Raw genomic sequence first — 19,791 nt, forward strand, 5'->3', positions numbered from 1 at the left:
GCTGGATTTCAGCCTTAAGAATGCCATTGGGCAGAGCCCCCCCAGAGAGAAGCTACGTTCTAGTAAAAGAGTTGCCATGTTTACTGCTACCCAGACATACAAAATAACTCAGGTGACCCTTTTTAGTTTATTCCTAAGAGTCAAATTTTCCCCCCAAATGCATAACTGCTTTAAATAAAAACAACGTAAGTTTTAAATGGCAACAGCACAAAATTCCCCAGTAAGAACAAATCAACTACTAACTCTGATTAGGAAAAAAAAAAAAAAGTGAAACTCGGCATGTGCTCTGAGTACAAGTGAAAACTCAGCATGTGCTCTGAGTATAGAAACTGTAAGAATTCCCTGACAGGATCTCAATTTTTACTGTCATATTTACTGTAAAGTGAAACAGCTCTAGGCACAAACGACCGCAACTATACAGCTTTCTGAGCTGTGTTCTTCCTGATTTTAATGTTGCCTGGTTCTCTTCCTTGACAATCATCTGAACATGCTGGACCCTAAAGTCTGGATAAACACTCCTCTAGAAATTACCACCAAAATGAGAAAGATAAGCAGATGATCCAGCAGAACTAAACAGCAGCAGAAATACAGAATTAAACACAGGAGACAAAAACAAAAATTTGAAAGGGAAACAAAAGACATTTCAAAGCAGACTGTCTGGAAGTGCCTCTTAAGGGCTCTTGTCTCCAATAACTACGGACAGAGCAGGGAAGACACTAGGGGGAGAGAGCCTACAGGCGGGAGCGGTGTTGCTGTTACATGCTCTCCAAACAGCGAGTGTTTCTCAGTGAGGACAAAATGTCTTCCACTAAGGATACAAAAATAAAAGCAAGTGTTAGAATAAAGGTTTAATATCACTTAAATTTCACATTTTGTATTTCCCATCCAACTTTCCAGAAATATGCACCATTTCAAGGTGAGTGCATTACAGTCCTGTTAATTAGCACCAATCCCTAGGATACTTATTTTAAAAATCCAAGAACACTGTAGTTCTAGAATGTCTATTGTTAATTGTAGGTTTTAAGACCAATTAATGTCTAACATCTCTTCTTAACAGTCCACAGGAAAATACCTGTATTATAAATATTGAGGACCTTTGCAGAGGGAAGGAATTCCCAGCCTCTGGTTGACTGAGCTACACACACGATAGCACCAGAGCTCAAGGGTCCACACTTCTGAGCTGCCTGCCTCTTTCTGGACGTCTCTAGACAGACTCGGGATATAACTGATACGTCTGGAAATATCAACATTAAAAATATTAAATGTTTTAATACTAAAAGGAGAAAATATTATTTTTCCTCTGTGTACAAATATCTCACCAAGTTGTCACAGGTAAGTCTGAAGAGGGCTGTGACGCAGGTGAACAGGAATACTTGACATCCTTATACCTGTGAAGGAGTCAGAGCAGGAAACTGATGACATGGGAGAGATCATTAAAAATAAGTCACAATTATTAACTTACAAGAGTCACCCGATCTTTTGACACATTAAAACCAACTTTAGTCTTGGCTTCAACCTCTTTAAAATATATAGTTTTAAGAAAATGTTTTCAATATGCATGAAAAACAACTGGCAGGATGCAGATCTGCAGCTGTTTGTTGAGAACAAAATATCAGGCCCACAGGTTGTTTCAGACACTTTAACATCTGTTGGGACACTGCGTGCCACGTACCAGGTAACTACAGCTCCCTGGAGCCACAAGACAGTTCCAGTCCAAGGCCAGGATTAAAAAGCCTAACTCGGCCCAGCAAGGCCCTTATCCATACTCCCTAGAAGGGACCATTCTGTTCTGAGAGATGACAGGGCACGCGCTTTGTTCAAACTGCTTCAGTCAAGACACTTGAAAAATAAGTTCCTCATTGGCAAGGAGTTGGGGGATAATGTTCATCTCAAAAGGACTTAAAATCTCTGCACTCAGTCACTTTAAAGGCATCCTTTAGTCCCTGGAGACAGAGAACGCACTTCAGCAGTGAGTCCCCACGCCCTATGTACAGTCATGAAGGGTGCCTCTCCTCTTGCGCGTCCTAGCTCTTGGGGCTGGACGGCACTTTCCACAGCAGAGTACATGCCCTTTCCATCTTCCCATCCTGGACATTCAGAAGACAGGAGAATCACAGAAAGGGCAGGGGCTTTGCAGTAACCTCTTAATCCAGTCAGGATCTACAAAAGTAAGACAAGCAGTATTGAGCGTAAACTTCAGAAAAGGCAATCAAATGGGATGAGCCCTGGATGGACCACAGTATTAAGGGATGGGCACTCTGGTTCCAGCTCTGTGTCCCTGGACAGAGCCCCTCACTACAACGTTCTAGACGAGGTTGGACTAAATCTGTGGTTCCCAAAGCTAAGTGCGTGATGAAATAGGAAAATAAGGGTAATGAATGAGTGTTTCATAAAGCCTAATTTATTCTGTTTAAAGAAAGGACTATACTTTGTTTTCTGAGAGTATATCCTTCATACATGGATAATGTTAAAATACTCTTATAAAATTACAGTAACAGTAACTTTAAAAAATACATTACTTGGAAAGATAAAAACACGGCAACACTGTGTCAGCACGTCCTCCCCCTTTTAAAAGCTTCCCTGGTCTGTGAAGTGCTGTGCCCTACTGCTTAGCAGCCTCCAGGTCTCAGCGCTTCACATTCTCCCCAAGAGCTGAATGTGCTCAACACAAAGTCAACTGGCAGGTGTGTTTTTTTAAATTTGTTTCCATCTTTTCCTGATTTCCTGTCTAAATAGTATACCAATTCTCAATTGCAATGAGTGTTTAAAAGTCCCCCAACATTTGCTTCAAAATAATCCAGTAAGAGGAGGGAAGAGGGGGGAGGACTACAGATGAAACATGAAAGGTCATGAGCTGGCAATTTCTGAAGTTGAATGATGGGTACATCAGTTTCTTATACTCTTTTCCTCTACTTTTATGATTGCATTTTCCATAACAAAGAGTTAATACAGAACACAAGCTGCCAACACACCAACTTCTCAGAATTAGAGAGCTTCAGCCAGGTTAGAGCAAAAATCAATAAGGGTGTAGTTTTACACAGAACATTTTGTTTTACTTGAGACCATAAATTACCCCCAAAGTGTACACAGGTGTATAATGGTGTCTAGTTAGCTCATTTGGTTAGTGTGATGTTAATGAACCTCAGGTCACAAACTGACATTCACGGGACTGTTTACATCACTAATTCCTGACTCACATCTACGATCTTATTTCCAACTAGTTATGTCATAAATGTGGGCTTTGTCACCGGGGCTATCAGGAAAGAGAATACTGACCAACCGGAAAAAGAATCCCACCATGGCTACTAGAAGGATGACCGCAAGTGCATGTCCCTGTTTCAGCAATGCTGTCTTTGTATACGCTATCAGTTGCAGTTTTCCTTCAAACACTATATAGTCTATACATGCCATCTAAAACAAGCTTTTTTGAATAATTTGCTTGCAGTGACAGAACAGTAAATTGCAGCCCTACTTACTCCCATACTAAAATGCAACAGGTATGTTAACGTGAATAATGTTCCAGTGACCATTTTTTAATTAGTTGTGGTTTACGATAATAGTATACAGAGCACGAGGAGCCTGCTCACCATCCCTGATGGCGCAAGACTAAGCAGGAGGGAGGACTTGGGGGTGCTGGCATGGTGCCAGCATGCTCAACCTCACCCTCCCACAAGCTGGGAAAGCATTCACCTTCTGGGGCTGGATGGCGGGCAATGCTGTCATGGAGCAAACACCTTCTGTATATCAAACTCTGGCAGGACTGGTAGGTTAAAAAGCACCTGAAAGCAGACAGATTGTACCATCAGTTCTACTAATGGTGGAAAGCAGCATAGTGTTGAAGGTAACTCACCACATACAGTTTTTCTAAAACCACAAGTTAACTAAGTAAAGGGCAAAAACAGGTCACAAATGCATGGCGACAATGTATCCCTCTGCACAGGCCAGACCTACCCCACCCCACACTCAGTAAAGGGGAAGTGTCGGTCAGGCTAAACCAAGAGATACAAAGCTTCTAATCCAGACAGTCACTGCAGCTTCTTTTTTTTGGCATGTTTGCAGCACTGAGAAAGAATGTAGTCTGCTTACACCTGATTACACCGTGAATTTTTCATATGCTAAAAAAAATCAATTATGTATTATACTGGAAACTATTCTTGTTAGTGATTTTTAAGATTAGGTATAAGCACTGTCTTTAAGAATCTGACAGCACAGTGGGGAAAACCTGGAAGATATAGAAGACAAAATTCACGGTGCAAAAAAAGAAGGGCCATGAACAAAAGCTCAGAGGTTCAATTCCATCCAATGACCATTCACTGAGCATCTACCAGGACTAGGCAAATAAGGGAAGGTGGGCAGCAGTGGGATATGAGAGAGAGCACTTGGGCTCTGCGTGGAAGGTTTTCTGCAGGATAACAGTGTTTAGGATGAGCAACTAAGCAGTAAAAAATACAATGAGGAAGGGAGGGTTGGGGGAAGGAATTCCAAGTAGGTTTACCTTGAGTAAAGACTTGGGTGTACAGGAAGAAAGATTATACCTGAGTGGGAGCAAGTACCCATTCTCACCAGGAGAAATTACACCCAGGTATTCTGGCACTAACTTCAATCAGCAAAAATGAAAATAATTTTTGTGGAAGAAGCCATCTGAGAGACAACAATGTATAGTGGTTACACATGGAAACTCATGGAGCCAGAAGGCCAAGTTCTCAGCTCTGCCGCTAACCGCCTGTGTGCCTCTGGACAAATTCGAACTTCCCCAGTCCCCAGTTTCCTCATCTGTAAAAATGGGAACAGTGGCGGTGCCCCTCATGTGGCTCAGGATGCGTGTACTGCTTAGAGTCGTGCCTGGCACGCTGGCAGCGCCAACAGGCGCAAGTGGCTACTGTTACAAGGCCACTACTACTACAAGCTTGTTTCCTCTTCTCTGCAAACATAAGGCAGAACAGTCAGATCAGAAGTCTAGGGACACAGCAACGGCCGGGAAATCCAGACATCCATCAGTAAGAGGGAGTACTGGAGCATCCATGCAGTGGAAAACTCTACAGCTGTTAAGAAGGGGATCTATGTACTGATGTGGAAAATGCCCACAACATCTTGCTAAGAGAACACACAAGTTGTTAAGGTAGTTATATGTAGCACAATCCTGTTTCTATTGGAAATAAACTTTAAAAACCTACTGAGTGCCTACCACACACCAGGCATTGTTCTAGAAATAGCCATGAACAAAACAACCAAATTGCCTGTCTTCATGAACTTTCTATTCCAGAGAAAGGAGAAAAACATAAAGTAAAAAATATACTAAGTGGGACTTCCCCAGTGGTGCAGTGGTTAAGAATCTGCCCACCAATGCAGGGGACACGGGTTCTAGCCCTGGCCTGGGAAGATCCCACATGCTGCGGAGCAACTAAGCCTGTGCACCACAACTACTGAGCCCACGTGCCACAACTACTGAAGCCCACGCGCCTAGAGCCCGTGCTCCGCAACAAGAGAAGCCACAATAAGAAGCCCGCGTCGCACAACCAAGAGTAGCCCCCTCTCGCGGCAACTAGAGAAAGCCTATGCATAGCAACGAAGACCCAACACAGCCAAAAATAAATAAAATAGATTTATAAAAAAGAAAGAGAAGGTTCCTCATTAAAATATATATATATATATATATATATATATATATATATAGTAGTGATAACTGCTAAGGAGGGAAATAAAGCAAGGAAGAGAGATGAAGACTACATACTGAGACGGGAGAGGGATGTCATCAGGTGTCACGATTTTAGGCAGTGTGGCAGGGAAGGAAGCCCTGCGGACACCTGCTGGAAAAGCACCCCGGGCAGAGAGGACAGCCAGTGAAGACGTCCAGGGTGGGAGGGGTGCCGCATGTACCTGAGGAACAAGGAGGCCAGGGCACCTCAAGTGAAGTCAGCAAGCTGGAGAAAACGCAGACGAGATCAGAGAAGGGATGGGGGCCAGGCCATGGAGTCTTGACCACTGAATGGATTTTAGCTTTTACTCATCAGAAATGGGCAGCCACTAGGGAGTTTTGAGCAGAGGGGGTGACAAGAGCTGATGAGGTCGTAAAAGGATGACAACCTCAGCTCTACTTAGAACAGCCAGGAGGGGGCAAGGAAAGACACAGAAGATGGGCTGGGAGATAACTATAATAATCTGGGCAAGAGATGATGGTGTCATGGACCAGGGATGTAGAGGTGGAGGTAGCAAGAAAAGGCTGGATTCAAATTTGAAATGCCTTTAAAACTTCCAAACAGAGCAACTGAGCAGGTGCTTAGATATGAAGTCTAGACTGAAGGGGAATGATTCAGACTAAAGCAATATGTTTAAGTCACCAGTGTACAGATGATAGGCAACAGCCCAGGGAGAGTGGTGACAGAAGACAGACAGGTCCAAAGATGGACATCAAGGAGATACTGTGTCCAGAGGGCCAGGTGATAACAAAGCGCTTTAAGGAGGAGGAAGAGGGAGTGACCAACTGCGTCACGTGCAGCCCGTGGGGCCATGAGGACACGCCAAGCTTCCCTCTTAGAGTGAGATGGCGGAAGACCTCTACCTTTTGTTAGAGATAAACCAGACGGAGTACAGAAGCACTTTGTATTCTATTAACTTCGGCAGGTATTGCTTTCGTCATATACTGATTTTTAAAAATTTAATGCTACTTCAAAGCAAAATAATATTTTCACCAAAATAAATAAACCCCTATGTACAAGCAGCAGAAAATAACCCATCATTAAAGGGTGTCTTGCTGAGTCAAACGGATGGTAAAAAGCCCACACCAGGTTTTACAGTAGCAGCTTTTCTCCAACCTAATGGCATGGGCAACATATACTTTGGATAAACACTTTACAGTGGTTTGTGTGACACAAAACTGGAAAATGAGCAAAAGCAGCTTACCGGAGCCAAATGTGGCCATTGGAACAGACTGCCTGTTTGCGATCTGTGAATGGCAAAATCTCTTTACACAAACTACAGTGCTCGGGGAAAGTTTGCTTGTTCATCTTCTTTGAGATGTGTCCGATCAGCACCTAGTAAGACAAAGCAGTCAGCAGTGTTTTGTGGTGAGTGCAGGGCTTCCCAACACAAAGGAGAAATGGAAAACTGCACGGTGTCTTACACACAACAGGAGCTCTGCATCTCCACGTAGGCCCATCACTCTCTGTGAAAAGTAAAAAAGCTGGACCTTCAACTTGTGTCAACTGGCTGAGTACAAGAAAATAAATTCATTCAGGCACCCTGTGACGACAGAGTGAACTTTACCCACTAAAGGAAAAACTGTTCTGAAAACGCAAATCTTATTCCTTGCCTTTAATTGCTTCTGAAGCAAGGACTTCAGAGGTCTGTTAGAAGACAAAGTATTCAGCTATACTTACAATGTTTTGACTTTAAGAGAAACATAATCTCTATAGGCAAAATATCATGTGAAACACTAACTCTGTAGAACTATACAAATGTCTATTCTCTGAGAAAAGCTTACAAAGTAAAAAGATAATCAAGATTAAAAAATAATAATTTCCCCTTCTGATGGCCCAAAGACCCATGACCAATCCAGTCAGCCTGCAACTGGAGAGCAACCGACCTCACAGCAGAGGCATGGCGGGACCCACCGTGGGAGTGGGAGAGATGGACGGGGCAGGCTCCAGGCCGTGGCCCCACTTCAGCTTTGCTTGTTTCTCTGCTTTATTAGAATTGCATCACTCCAAAAATGAAAGTCTGCAAAACACTGACCTACTTCATTATTTTGTTGGAAAAACATCTGTACCAGCTATATTACTGGGAGGCATGGGATACACCAATCCTTAAGAACCACCTTGTCTTACTAGCAGATAATGTCCTTCAAAGTTTTAATCCATTGACACTTTAAGCTCACTAAAATTAGTTCACTGAAGATACTGAAGGGTATCTTAATAGCTCAAAAGGGTGTCTTACCTACTCTACATATAATTTACAAATTTAAAGCCCATTAACTTTTGGCCTTTTTGGCCTTGAAAATTCTAATTTATGGTCCCTTATAGCAGGGACAACCAATGTACTAGGTTTGAAAAGATTCATTTTTATGAACACAGTAGGATTTTACTTTATTTTTTAGTTGTTGAAAACAAAGTTTATTCCCTGTCTTTCAAAATATGTGCATTTATTAAGAAAACTGTCCAATGGTTTACTGTCAGATTTCACAAGCAACCTTCAAAGCAGGGGATAAAGAAAGTTATAAATTCCAAGTTACAAGTTAAGTACTCTCCTTAGCCTTTAACTAGTAAACTCCAAAACAAAAAACATTTGTTTTACGCAGTAGGATTTTAAAACATGAAATGTATCGTGTTCAATCAAAACTCAGTTGCTGTAGATGGGCAGAGGTATAATCTTCCCTTCTTTAAATTGGCTCTGTTGGAACCAAGTAACTATGCTAAATGTAGCTTTCCATGCTCATGCAGCATCTGGACAATTATTCTGAATCATTGCCAACCAGCTTCCATTACAAATTTCCTAAAATGTTTTTGTTAATATTTTACACTTATAATATCCCTGCTAGGTCCTATGAACCAGTGATACCAGAAAACTCTTCCACACAATTTAGACCACAATGAAACAATTCTTAAAAGTTGACTTTCAAAGATGAAAAGTCAGTTACATGAACAGTACATCTTAACTACTTGGGTGTGAATGAAAGTACTGCCTGCAGTATCAGTAAACAAAGGATGTTGCTGCCATCGAGCCATCACGTTACAGCTGCCCGTCAGTGAGCCCTGAGGGAACTCATGATGGAGGCGGGATGCCCCCCCCCCCCTCCCCAACCCTGCCACCCTGCCCCGGCACCTAGCAGTCAGCCGCTACAGCCACCCCTGACGGTGCACCAAGGAGACTGGATGAGAAGCACAGGATACTGGCCCCATGTAGCTGAGGTGCACATCAAAGGAATGATTCCAGTGAGCCCAGACTTGGCATCTTCCCATACATAGAAAAGCGCTAAATTCCTTAACTTCAGATATCTGGTTTTCCTTAATTAACAGTAATCTTTAATGTAATCCAACTACCCTGGTCTTTGTTGCAACAACTCCAATATATCCTGGCTCCACCCCCTTGCCCCTTGGGAGCGAGCAGTCCCTCAGCACTATCTGAGATGCTGTGTCCCAGGCTTAAGTCCTCAGTTTTGTCTGCCAAATAAAATGTAACTCTGAACTTTTAGGTTGTGTATTTTTTTTCAGTCAACATCAGATTGTTACAAACATCCTTAAGAAATAATTTTAGGGGTGTACGGGTACACACACACACACACCTTTCCAACAAGAAAATGCAACAAGTGATTCGCGAATGGTTTAATATTAGACATGAAGATATCTGAATTTATTACCTGCAATTAATATTTTAGATAAGACTTTAAGCAGTGAGAATAAATAGCAATCTTCAGAGTAAAAAGAACCACAGATATCTGTGGTCCTGAATATTTTAGTATACAGTTCCTTAAAACTGTATGTGTTTATGTTCCTTAAAACACAATTCTTCAGGATTTTAGAAGCTGTTAGCTCAGGATTCCTGATTAATAAGTCTATATAACACTGAGCTACACAAAGTTAAATGACTTCTTTCCTATAGGAATTCCCAGAACTCTCAGAAGGATGACGTACACTGGGAACCTTTAAGAGGAGTATAGAGTATGCAGTATTTCCCCAAGCTTAGAACCCTACTGTTCTGTCAGGGAACTTGAATTCTGTGAAATACATTTTGGATAATACTGTAAGATTGTTCTACCATCAAAATACAGATTATACCCAGTTTTTGTAACAAAACAACAATGTATAAGTAATTATTTGTTTACCTCCTATGCCCTTCTAGACTGAATCAGAAGACCCCCTCAAGTACTATCAAATGGAAACAGTCCCGGCCACAGTCCTCCCACTTCCCAAACCTTCTGCAAGCAGGAAGGGAAAGGAGGGTGTGCCACACTTCCCCTGCTGGGTCTGCCTGATCACGACGTAGTCTGCTTCTGGAGCTCATCCATAGCCTGGAAATCTCCCAAACCTTGCGTACCAATCAAGGCCCTAGTGAGAGTAAGAACTGAAATGTTCTTTGTGTGATATGTATGTGTCCTCTGCATTAATCTGTTTCTTATTTATTCTCCTGCACCTCATGCCAATCAATTACCTAAAAGATGTCAAAGCGGAAGCTGAGCTTTACGAGTTAAGTTTAGGTCATTTCTTTCTCACAAAGAAAGCAGACTTTTCAGTTTCAGTGTTTTGGTTAATAAACACCTACCCGTGCGGTCCTGTCCTCATACTCTTCATCAGACATTAGAAAGTTACAGAGCCCCCGGGTGGGGATGCTAGTGTTTTCCGTGATCCAGGTGTGCAGGTACACTTCGCCTAAGACTCGCTTCATGTGCTCCCGGGTCAAGTGCATTTCCACAGCTTCAATTTTCCCTTGGATTTCAAGGAGCTTCTCTTCCATTGGCTCTCGGCCTCCAGTGTCTCCAGGCTGAGTGACTGAGTCATCTGTGGGGCCCTCTGGATCACCTCCTTTGCTCCTCTCCTGAAGGCCTTGCTTATTTGTCTGTTCAGAGGCAGCGCCTTCTTCCTGCTGCTCGCCCTCAGCATTGCCCGTCCCAGGTGAGTCAACTAGTAAGATTTTTGAGTCCTCAAGGATGGGTCTGCATAAGGCTTCTGAAGCGGTTTTCTGCATCGACTGGTATAAAATCCTCAGGAGGAAGAGTTTGAAACGCCAATAATAGGTGGCCCCACTGCTTTCAATCTTTTTTTCCAAAGCTTCTTGTAAAAATTGAGGGATACGTTTATCTTTTAAAATCTTCCAACGTACTAGGTCTATTAAATCTACCTGCTTAAAGAGATTTTGAATTGAAGATTGCAGAAGCTTAGCAGCTGCCTCTTCAAAGGCTTTGAGAGTAACGAACTGAACCTGGTAGTTTTTGTTAACGGGATGGAGGCCGTTGACCATGCCCTCAGTGGTAATGACGGCCAGGTACGCACCACAGGGGCTCACAGCTATCCCGTGTGTCCTCACTGAGCCAAACACATCTGAGAGTTTAATCAAATGGTGTTCAAACTTCAATGCAACATCTGTGAAAATGGGAACCAGCTGCCTCACCTTCCCATCACTGGAACAAGTATATACCGTCCCATTCTGCTTGTCTGCAGTCATGGAGACAATCGGCAGTGAGTGCAGGCCTGTGACATGAGAATTGTGAACATTCAGACCTGCTTTGGAGATCAGAAGAAGACACCAAAACACATAGGGTCCTCTTGCGGCCACCACCAAGCTACAACTACACTTCTGGTAAGGGTGATACAGCGGTACACACTTGATGCTGTGTACTGGCAAATGGTCCATTTCTTTCCACAAGACGACAGGCTGCCTTAACGTGAAATAGCCTTTAACTGCTTTGAGATTGACAGGAAGAATTTTTACAGGTCCAAAAGCACTCCCCACAATAAGGCCGCTCATTTTCCGATTATTGTGCTCATATTCCCACCAAAACAAAACACTAGGAGAGTTGATTCCCGACTCAATTGTGTTGCATGAAGAGATAGACTCCTTTCCTACAAACGGTAGCTGAAACTGCCACACAGCAATGTTACCGTTTTCAAAGAGGACGGCCAGGAGCACGCTGCCCACATCGCGGCACTCATTGTTATGCTTGACCTGCTGAGTGGTACAGATGCCTGACCACTCCATCCTGACTGGTGTCTGCATGCTGTGTCTTCTCTGAAACTCAGCAAAATCCCTGAGATTCCCTTCCGGGGCCTCACTTTTAGAGAACCTGTAACTGGTCTCATAAAGACGTTCTCCATAAATCTCTGTCAGATCGACCAGCTGGACCCACTGCAGTCTGTTGAGGTTAGCCTGGATGGTCAGGCGATTGTCCATGGTCAGTGCTGCCAGGAGGCACCTGCCATTAGCATCACAGCCCATGGGGGACCAGCTAGTGTACTTGAATCCTCTCAGTGGCGGCAAAGCCTTCCCCTCAGGGTTGAACACCCGGTCCAACATGAAAGTCTGACTGACTGTGGGGTCTTCAGAGGCAGCAAATTTCTCCTTACACTCAGCAACTTCCGTTTTTGAGCCAACCTGAAAATAAGAGATATAAAAACTATCATAAATATTTCACTCTAAGAGGACTATATTTACATTGATTAGAGTGAATTAACTGATTCACATAAATCAGTTACATATTATAAATATGTAAAACAGTAATTTGATCTCAGTTCTGTTAATTTTGGCATGACATGCATTTAAAAGATCAAGCACATGTCTAAAACTAAATGAGCATTCACTCAGGAAATGGCAATTTTTTCTTAAGGGTCAGAATAAGTGCTGTCATCATTCATAGCCTCGTTCCCACATTGTTCTCAGAATTGACATATGCAGTAGCAATGACAAAGATGTACTTGATTCTAAAGAGTCAGCTAAGCATTCTGCTGAACTAGTCACAAAACAATAAAGGAGAAAGTCATGAAAAATTATCTATCTATATACATCTTTGATACAATTAGATGTTTGGATTTTTAACAATATTTTTGTAATACAAATGTCAGCTCTTAAGTTTTCTATCTGAAATTTCATTTACAAATTACGCTGAGAGCCAACTCCAACAGTCTGTCCACTGTTTCTTTCTTTTCTTTTTTAAAATTAATTTATTTTTATTAATTTATTTTTGGCTGCGTTGGGTCTTCGTTGCTCCGTGCAGGCTTTCTCTAGTTGTGGTGAGCGGGGGCTACTCTTCGTTGCAGAGCACAGGCTTCTCACTGCGGTGGCTCTTGTTGCGGAGCACGGGCTCCAGGCGCATGGGCTTCTGTAGTTGTGGCACGTGGGCTCAGTAGTTGTGGCTCATGGGCTCTAGAGCGCAGGCTCAGTAGTTTTGGCGCACGGGCTTAGCTGCTCCATGGCATGTGGGATCTTCCCAAACCAGGGCTCGAAGCTGTGTCCCCTGCATTGGCAGGTGGATTCTTAACCACTGCGCCACCAGGGAAGTCCCTGTCCACTGTCTCTACAGAGTAATGTCCACTGCCGTTAGACTATTTGCCGTTCCCTGAACACTCCCACTCTGCCTTCCTGTCTCCTTTGTGTAGAATGCTCTCGTTCCTCCTATTTGAACCCCATCCCTCTTACCAGGTCAAACTCTATGAGGCCTTCTGAGATCATTCTAGCTTTCATTTATCTCTCCCTCCTCCAAGTCTGTAATATACATGAGCAGTGCTATTTATTTAACATCTAGGTGTACAATGGTAAGCTCTTTAGAAAGATTTTAAAGGGACATTAAAGATAGAGGAGAGATAAATGACCAAAAGAAAGTGGTCCAGAGCTATAAGAAAATAGCCAGAAAGGCTAAAGCCCAAAAAGAACACAGGTCAATTAAAATATGGTTTCTGGGGGCTTCCCTGGTGGCACAGTGGTTAAGAATCCGCCTGCTAATGCAGGGAACATGGGTTCGAGGCCTGGTCCGGGAGGATCCCATATGCCGCGGAGCAACTGGGCCCGTGAGCCACAACTACTGAGCCTGCGCTCGGGAGCCAGTGTGCCACAACTATTGAGGCCCGCGTGCCTGGAGCCCGTGCTCCGCAACAGGAGGAGCCACTGCAATGAAAAGCCCACACATCACAACAAAGAGTAGTCCCTGCTCCACGCAACTAGAGAAAGCCCACGTGCAGCGACCAAGACCCAACGCAGCCAAAAATAAATAAATAAATAAATTTATTAAAAAATAAAAATAAAATATGGTTTCTGTTAAGTCAGAAGCAGGAAGAAGAAAAGGACTTGAACCACTGTCTTTAGAGAAATGGGTAACAGAGAAAGCAGAATCTTTCGATTCCTTTTTAGTGTCAATCTTCTTTTACATAGAGGCTGATCTTCAAACTGGAAAGAGTAGATTAAACATGATTAAAAAGGAATTCAAGCCTAAATATACATGGATATAACAAAATTCACTTTAAATGAGTTTAAGTCCCCAAGCCCAGAGGAATTACACTCCAGAATATAGAAAGACCTTGGAAGATGAACTCAGAACCATTACATTCCTTGATAAAGCTTGGACAACCAGAGATGTGTCAGAAAACCATAATGCAACAAATAGTTAACTGCTAAACTGCATAATACATAAGCATATAAAATGAAAGGTAGATATATAAAGTCCAACAAATGAATTAGAAGACTTACTTTTCCTAAAGTGTGTTAAACAGAACATCACTTCCCTAAATTGCCCCTTGAAAAAGAGGTCTATAACCAAATAAGTTTTGAAAATGCTATATATTATATATTATTCCCCCTTCAAGAGTTACAGCCAGGGAGCTACTGAAGAGACTTATTTAACCAGAGTTACCCAATCTTTTATTTTTATTTTTTATTTACTTATTTATTTTTTTTTACCATTCTTTAAAAATTGGGGTATAGTTGCTTTACAGTGTTGTGTTAGTTTCTGCTGTACGGCGAAGTCAATCAGCTATACGTACACACGTATCCCCTCTTTTCTGGATTTCCTTCCCATTTAGGTCACCACAGAGCATCGAGTAGAGTTCCCTGTGGTATACAGCAGGTTCTCATTAGTTACCTATTTTATACATATTAGTGTATATACGTCAGTCCCAATCTTCCCAGTTCATCCCATCCCCCCACCCTTCCCCTCTTCGTGTCCATACGTCCAAACTTTTTTTTTTAAACAACAGAACCTTTCGGGGGGCTGTCACCTCTGGAAATTGTGTCTTGGGCAGTGTATCTTGATTTTAGGGTAGTCTCTTGGATACACCTACAGACATGCTGGAGAAAAACAGACTGGAAATTCCAATTAAATACAGGTGTCACTGGCTAACCTGTTAATAAAACAATGCTAATCAAAGCCCAGAGCTTTGGATGGGTATATAAAATTTGAGTGAAAATCTTTCCTGTGATGCCAGACTGCCTGGATTCAAATCCTGGCTCTATCATACACTAGCTCTGTAACCCTGAGCAAACTGTTTAAACCTTCTGGCTTTAATTTCCTCGTGTATAAAGAGTATAATAATACATGTTCTCATAGAGTTTGGAAGGTTAATTAAGTCAATGTATGTAAAGCACATACTAATAAATACTCAATAAATGTTATCTATGATGACAATTATTAATACTCCCTGAGGATTAAGTAAATGTTAATGAGACCTAATAAAAATATGTAAAATGCAGGGTAGATAGGCATTAAGTTGTCCACCAAATGAAGGGTAGATATAAAATTGTTCACCAAATCCCATAATACTGTAAACTAAGCAATAATCCTCAGACTAGGATAATTTACTATTACAATAAAAGCTACTATAGAACTGAAAGTAAACTTACAGAATGTGTAACCCCAAACAGCAGCACAGAATGAAATAAAGGAAGCTCAAGCTTGGTCCTACTCACTGCAGGAAGAATCCTTGACGGAATGGAGAGCAGTGTGGATGTCAGCCAGTAGCGAAAATCCTTAGGGTTGTTTGTGCAGTAATTTCTAATATGTTAGGTGTTTGAATTAGCCTACTGCACCTCCCCTCAACTCTCCATATCACAAACTAGTTAACAAATCAAAACAAGTACTCAGATGCCCTAGGAGCATACCAGTTAAGAGTCCAGCTCCCAGAGGCTGACCCCCGGCCAATCATTTGACTATAACCCGTTCCTAGTTGGCCACTATTACAACTAATAGCTATGTACTTTGTAAGCACCTAACAAATAAAAACTCATTTGAAGCTACTAGACAGCAAACTTCTTGAGGGCAGGAATATAATTCCAAAGACAGGAAATAGTTATTTAACTTAATGTAGTAGATGGAGTTAATGTTACTAACGTTCTTAACAACTGATACAAATTAGTTATGCATATATTATTAGAATTTGGAACTGTGTACAACTAGATGATTCATTAAATCAGCAGTCCAATGGGAAAAGAAACTGCAACTTACTCTTTTTTTTTTAATTAATTAATTTATTTTTGGCTGCGTTGGGTCTTCGTTGTGGTGCGTGGGCTTGTCATTGCGGTGGCTTCTTTTGTTGCGGAGCATGGGCTCTAGGCGCGCAGGCTTCAGTAGTTGTGGCATGTGGGCTCAGCAGTTGTGGCTCGCGGGCTCTAGAGCGCAGGCTTAGTAGCTGTGGTGCATGGGCTCAGATGCTCCACGGCATGTGGGATCTTCCCAGACCAGGGCTCGAACCCATGTCCCCTGCACTGGCAGGCGGATTCTTAACCACTGCGCCACCAGGGAAGTCCACAACTTATTCTTAAGTCACTATTTTATTGCTTTTCAGATTTATATCATTCACCTTTATATCACATAACCTCAGTGCCCAGGACAGTAACTTGCAAATTGCAGATAATATGTCAACTATTATTTAACTGCATATTTTCCTGAAAAAATTCATAATCTAAATAATGATCAGACAAAAGCTTCAAAGCGGTTTAGTATCTACCTTCTAGCAGTGCTACATACTGAAATCTAGGTTGCAGAATGTCCACCTTTCATGTTAGAGCGAGCTGGACAGCACCAAGTAGATTTAAATCCACAGGGACTGTCAACAGGTAGTGCAATCAAAGTACAGATAGAAACTTCTTTACATTCCTACCATTACTCCAGTTTTATCCCACAGAAGCCTCTTTTAGAATTGCAGGACAACTCAGCATTCATTCACCAGGCAGTGCTAGGCCAATAAGATTGCTGATTGGTGGTTTCTGTGATGTGCATACCGAAGAACAGTGCAGAAGGGGAAGATGCCACTAATTAATTTCAGGAAAGCAATCAACTACCAGAGGGATATATAAAGATTTCCTATTACTCATTTTTCAGGTGTGGAACCAACGACAGAGTCAAATTTTTATCAGAATACAGTACTATAAATAACTTCATATCCATAGTCATAGCAATAACCCAAACTCCTTCCTTCATACTTGTATGACTATTTTTAAAATTGAGCATTTACAGTGCGCCAGGAACTGTGCTAAGTAATTACACATGTGTATGTATGTACGTATATAAATATATATTTAACTGAATCTTCCGAAAATTCTAAACAAGGTAGGTTTTATTTATTTATTTATTTTTGCGGTACGCAGGCCTCTCCCTGTTGTGGCCTCTCCTGTTGTGGAGCACAGGCTCCGGACGCGCAGGCTCAGCGGCCATGGCTCACGGGCCTAGCTGCTCCGCAGCATGTGGGATCCTCCCGGACCGGGGCACGAACCCGCGTCCCGTGCATCGGCAGGCGGACTCTCAACCACTGCGCCACCAGGGAAGCCCAAGGTAGGTTTTATTACCCTTCTTTTATAGATGGGCCTATCTTGCTATCTGGTGCCAAAGTGCAATCTCTTAACCCCTGTCTTATATTGACGCCAACAATCATCTACTTGCCTCTAGGCCGGCCAGATTCACATTCCTGAACCACACCAGGTCAGTCCACATCCATGATATTGTAACAGCACTTTAGGCCTTCCTAGATTGAAGTCAACCATCTCAGACTGACCTTCAAAGTTCCCAAATTGGCCTCACTTTACTTCCTCTGACTCTCTAGGAAAGCTACTTGAACTCAACTGTTGACCCATCATTATTTACACAAACAGCAGCAAGTTATGCTCATGATTTACATGTATGTGTGTGAGACGGGCACCTCATTCCTGCCATCTGGATGACCCTTTCCTCCGGAGGACTTCTCACAATCCAAACCCTACCTTTTTTTAGGTCTGCTGCAGATTCACCACCAAATAACCTTCCCTGATAAAAGCATCTCGCTTCACTGTTCCTTCCTTTCTTTAAATTCTCTCTGCTAAAGTATTAAATCTCTACCATATTGAGACACACACTTAAGATTTTCTCTAGCTGATGTGCATATGAACATCCTTAGCAACAGTAAGTTTCTTTTCAGCAGAGGATACACCTTTTAAAACCCCTTTGTTCTGCCTCCCTCCTTGAGTGTTTCTCAGTTCGGTAGCATTAAGAACATCTATCCACCTGATTGGTTATACTTGAATCAATTTGTTCACATCTTGTCCAAGATCTTAGAAGGCTTAGTCATACAGGTTTACCAATGATCCAACTCAACATCAAATTATCAGTTTCAAACTTGGATTAAGTATCCTAAAAAGTGGTGTGGGTTCCCTGTACCCTACCCAGTTAGTGATTCCTACTTTAAATGGCTGTGCAGAGTAAGAGTTTTTTTAAAAAAACTTCAAGTTCATAAAAATACGTTCTCTTTATATAGATACATATCCTTACAACGTTTATCACTACCTATTATTACATTGTTATTTGTTCACGACTTGCAAAAAGAAGGTAAGCTCCATGAGGACAGGAACTTTGTTTTGTACAATGCTTTACTTCCGGAACCTAGACTGGTGCCTAGCTGATACACAGTGGTATTCAAAAATGTGTTAAATATACACTTTGACTGTCACATATATGCATACAGATCTATAAAAGAAACAGCGAAAGTTTTAATACTTTTAGACCACTAAAATGAACAACACGACTTACTACTTAAAAAATAAAACAACTTGCAAATGGTGATGATAGAACAATAAAACTTCAGGAGCCCTAAAGTTCTGAAGGCAAATTTAGTTCACAGGAAACCGAAGCATGTGTCGGGAGTGGATGGGTGACCCGGGAAATCGGGCGTAAACCTCTGGACGGTTTTTTGTTTCTTTTTTAAGCTACCGTGACCCTAAACGCTGGAGGCGAGGAGGGGAATCCCCGGACTAGGCGTGGGCCGGGAATCCCCAGGGACCAGTGACACGGGCGCGGGAGGGGAGCAGGAAGAGGCCCCAGGGCTGCGGCCCGGGGATGACTTACTTTGAGGAAGCAGCTGTTGAGAGGCGCAGACACCGAGGTGCGGTGGATAACCAGGTCCTGGCCCGGGTTGTGCACGTCGCAGATGAGCTCCAGCACAGCGATGCTGCGGGCCGTGGACACCGACACGCGGTGGTCCTCGGACCACGCCAGCGGCTCCAGGCCGCTCACCGCATACTGCAGCTTCACCGCCGGTTCCCGCCGAGTCACTAGGAGGCGGAACGCAGCGCTGGGCCCGGGGGCCGCGTCCGCCCCCGGCTCCTTCCCGCCCGCCTCGCCCTCCTTCTCCTCGGGTGGCGCAGGCCGGTCGGCCGCGGGCCCCACCCGGGCCTTGGCCGTATTCATCTCTCCTCGGATGCAGAAGCCGACCCCGGGCGCACCAACCGCGCGTCACCGTCCCGTTGCCGCCTCCCGCAACGCGGCCGCCTGCCCCCAACGTCCTTAGCTGCGGTTTTCTCCCCTCAGGCCCGAAGCGCCGCCGAGCCAGGAAGGACCCCGCCGTTGCTAGGCGACCCAGCCCTGCCAGGTGGCCAAGGCGCTGCCTGTAAAAAAACGCTAGTCCTCTGCTGGCTGGACGGAAGCGCCCGGGCTGGACAGCGGGTGGGCGAGGGGCAGGGACCCCCACTCCGCCCCCGCCGCGGCGTGACCAATCCCCAATCCCTTTTAGGGACCTCCCGGGGCAACTAAGGTGCTGAGGGAACAGTAACCCGGCGGCAAAGGAAGGAAACATTGGTTCGATGGGGCACGCCTCTTGTTTCTCAAAGGAATTCAAAGAACTGCACGGCAAGAACTGAGGGGTTGAGTGTGACTTGACACCCCCTGCCATAGGCCAAGCCACTAGGGACGCCAAACGGGGCCGCCGCCTCGCCCTGGGGCCCCGGGGCCGCGGCTTCGATCTCTAGTGGCGCGGGGCCGCGTGTTCGCGGGCTCTTCGGGGCCCGGAAGGCGCGCGGGCGCAGGACCCGGCGGGGCAGCTACGCGGGGTCCTCGCGCACGTCTCACGTGGGTCC

The 19,791-nt window shown here is 43.7% G+C and overlaps 1 protein-coding gene across 1 annotated transcript; it reads right to left on the minus strand.

Annotated features, from left to right (window-relative positions):
* Positions 1-1,070: 1,070 nt before the first annotated feature.
* On the minus strand, positions 1,071-19,334 carry GTF3C4 (general transcription factor IIIC subunit 4). The gene is made up of 5 exons (XM_007453105.1): positions 18,785-19,334; positions 10,255-12,081; positions 6,901-7,031; positions 3,691-3,779; positions 1,071-2,160 (listed from the first exon to the last, which is right to left on the minus strand). Exons 1-5 carry the CDS (start codon positions 19,124-19,126, stop codon positions 2,096-2,098), a joined length of 2,454 nt encoding a protein of 817 aa, XP_007453167.1. The 5' UTR covers positions 19,127-19,334; the 3' UTR covers positions 1,071-2,095.
* Between the last annotated feature and the right edge of the window lie 457 nt (positions 19,335-19,791).

This window comes from Lipotes vexillifer, unplaced genomic scaffold (genome assembly GCF_000442215.2).
Source record: "Lipotes vexillifer unplaced genomic scaffold, Lipotes_vexillifer_v1.1 scaffold149, whole genome shotgun sequence".
Lineage (NCBI taxonomy): Eukaryota > Metazoa > Chordata > Mammalia > Artiodactyla > Lipotidae > Lipotes > Lipotes vexillifer.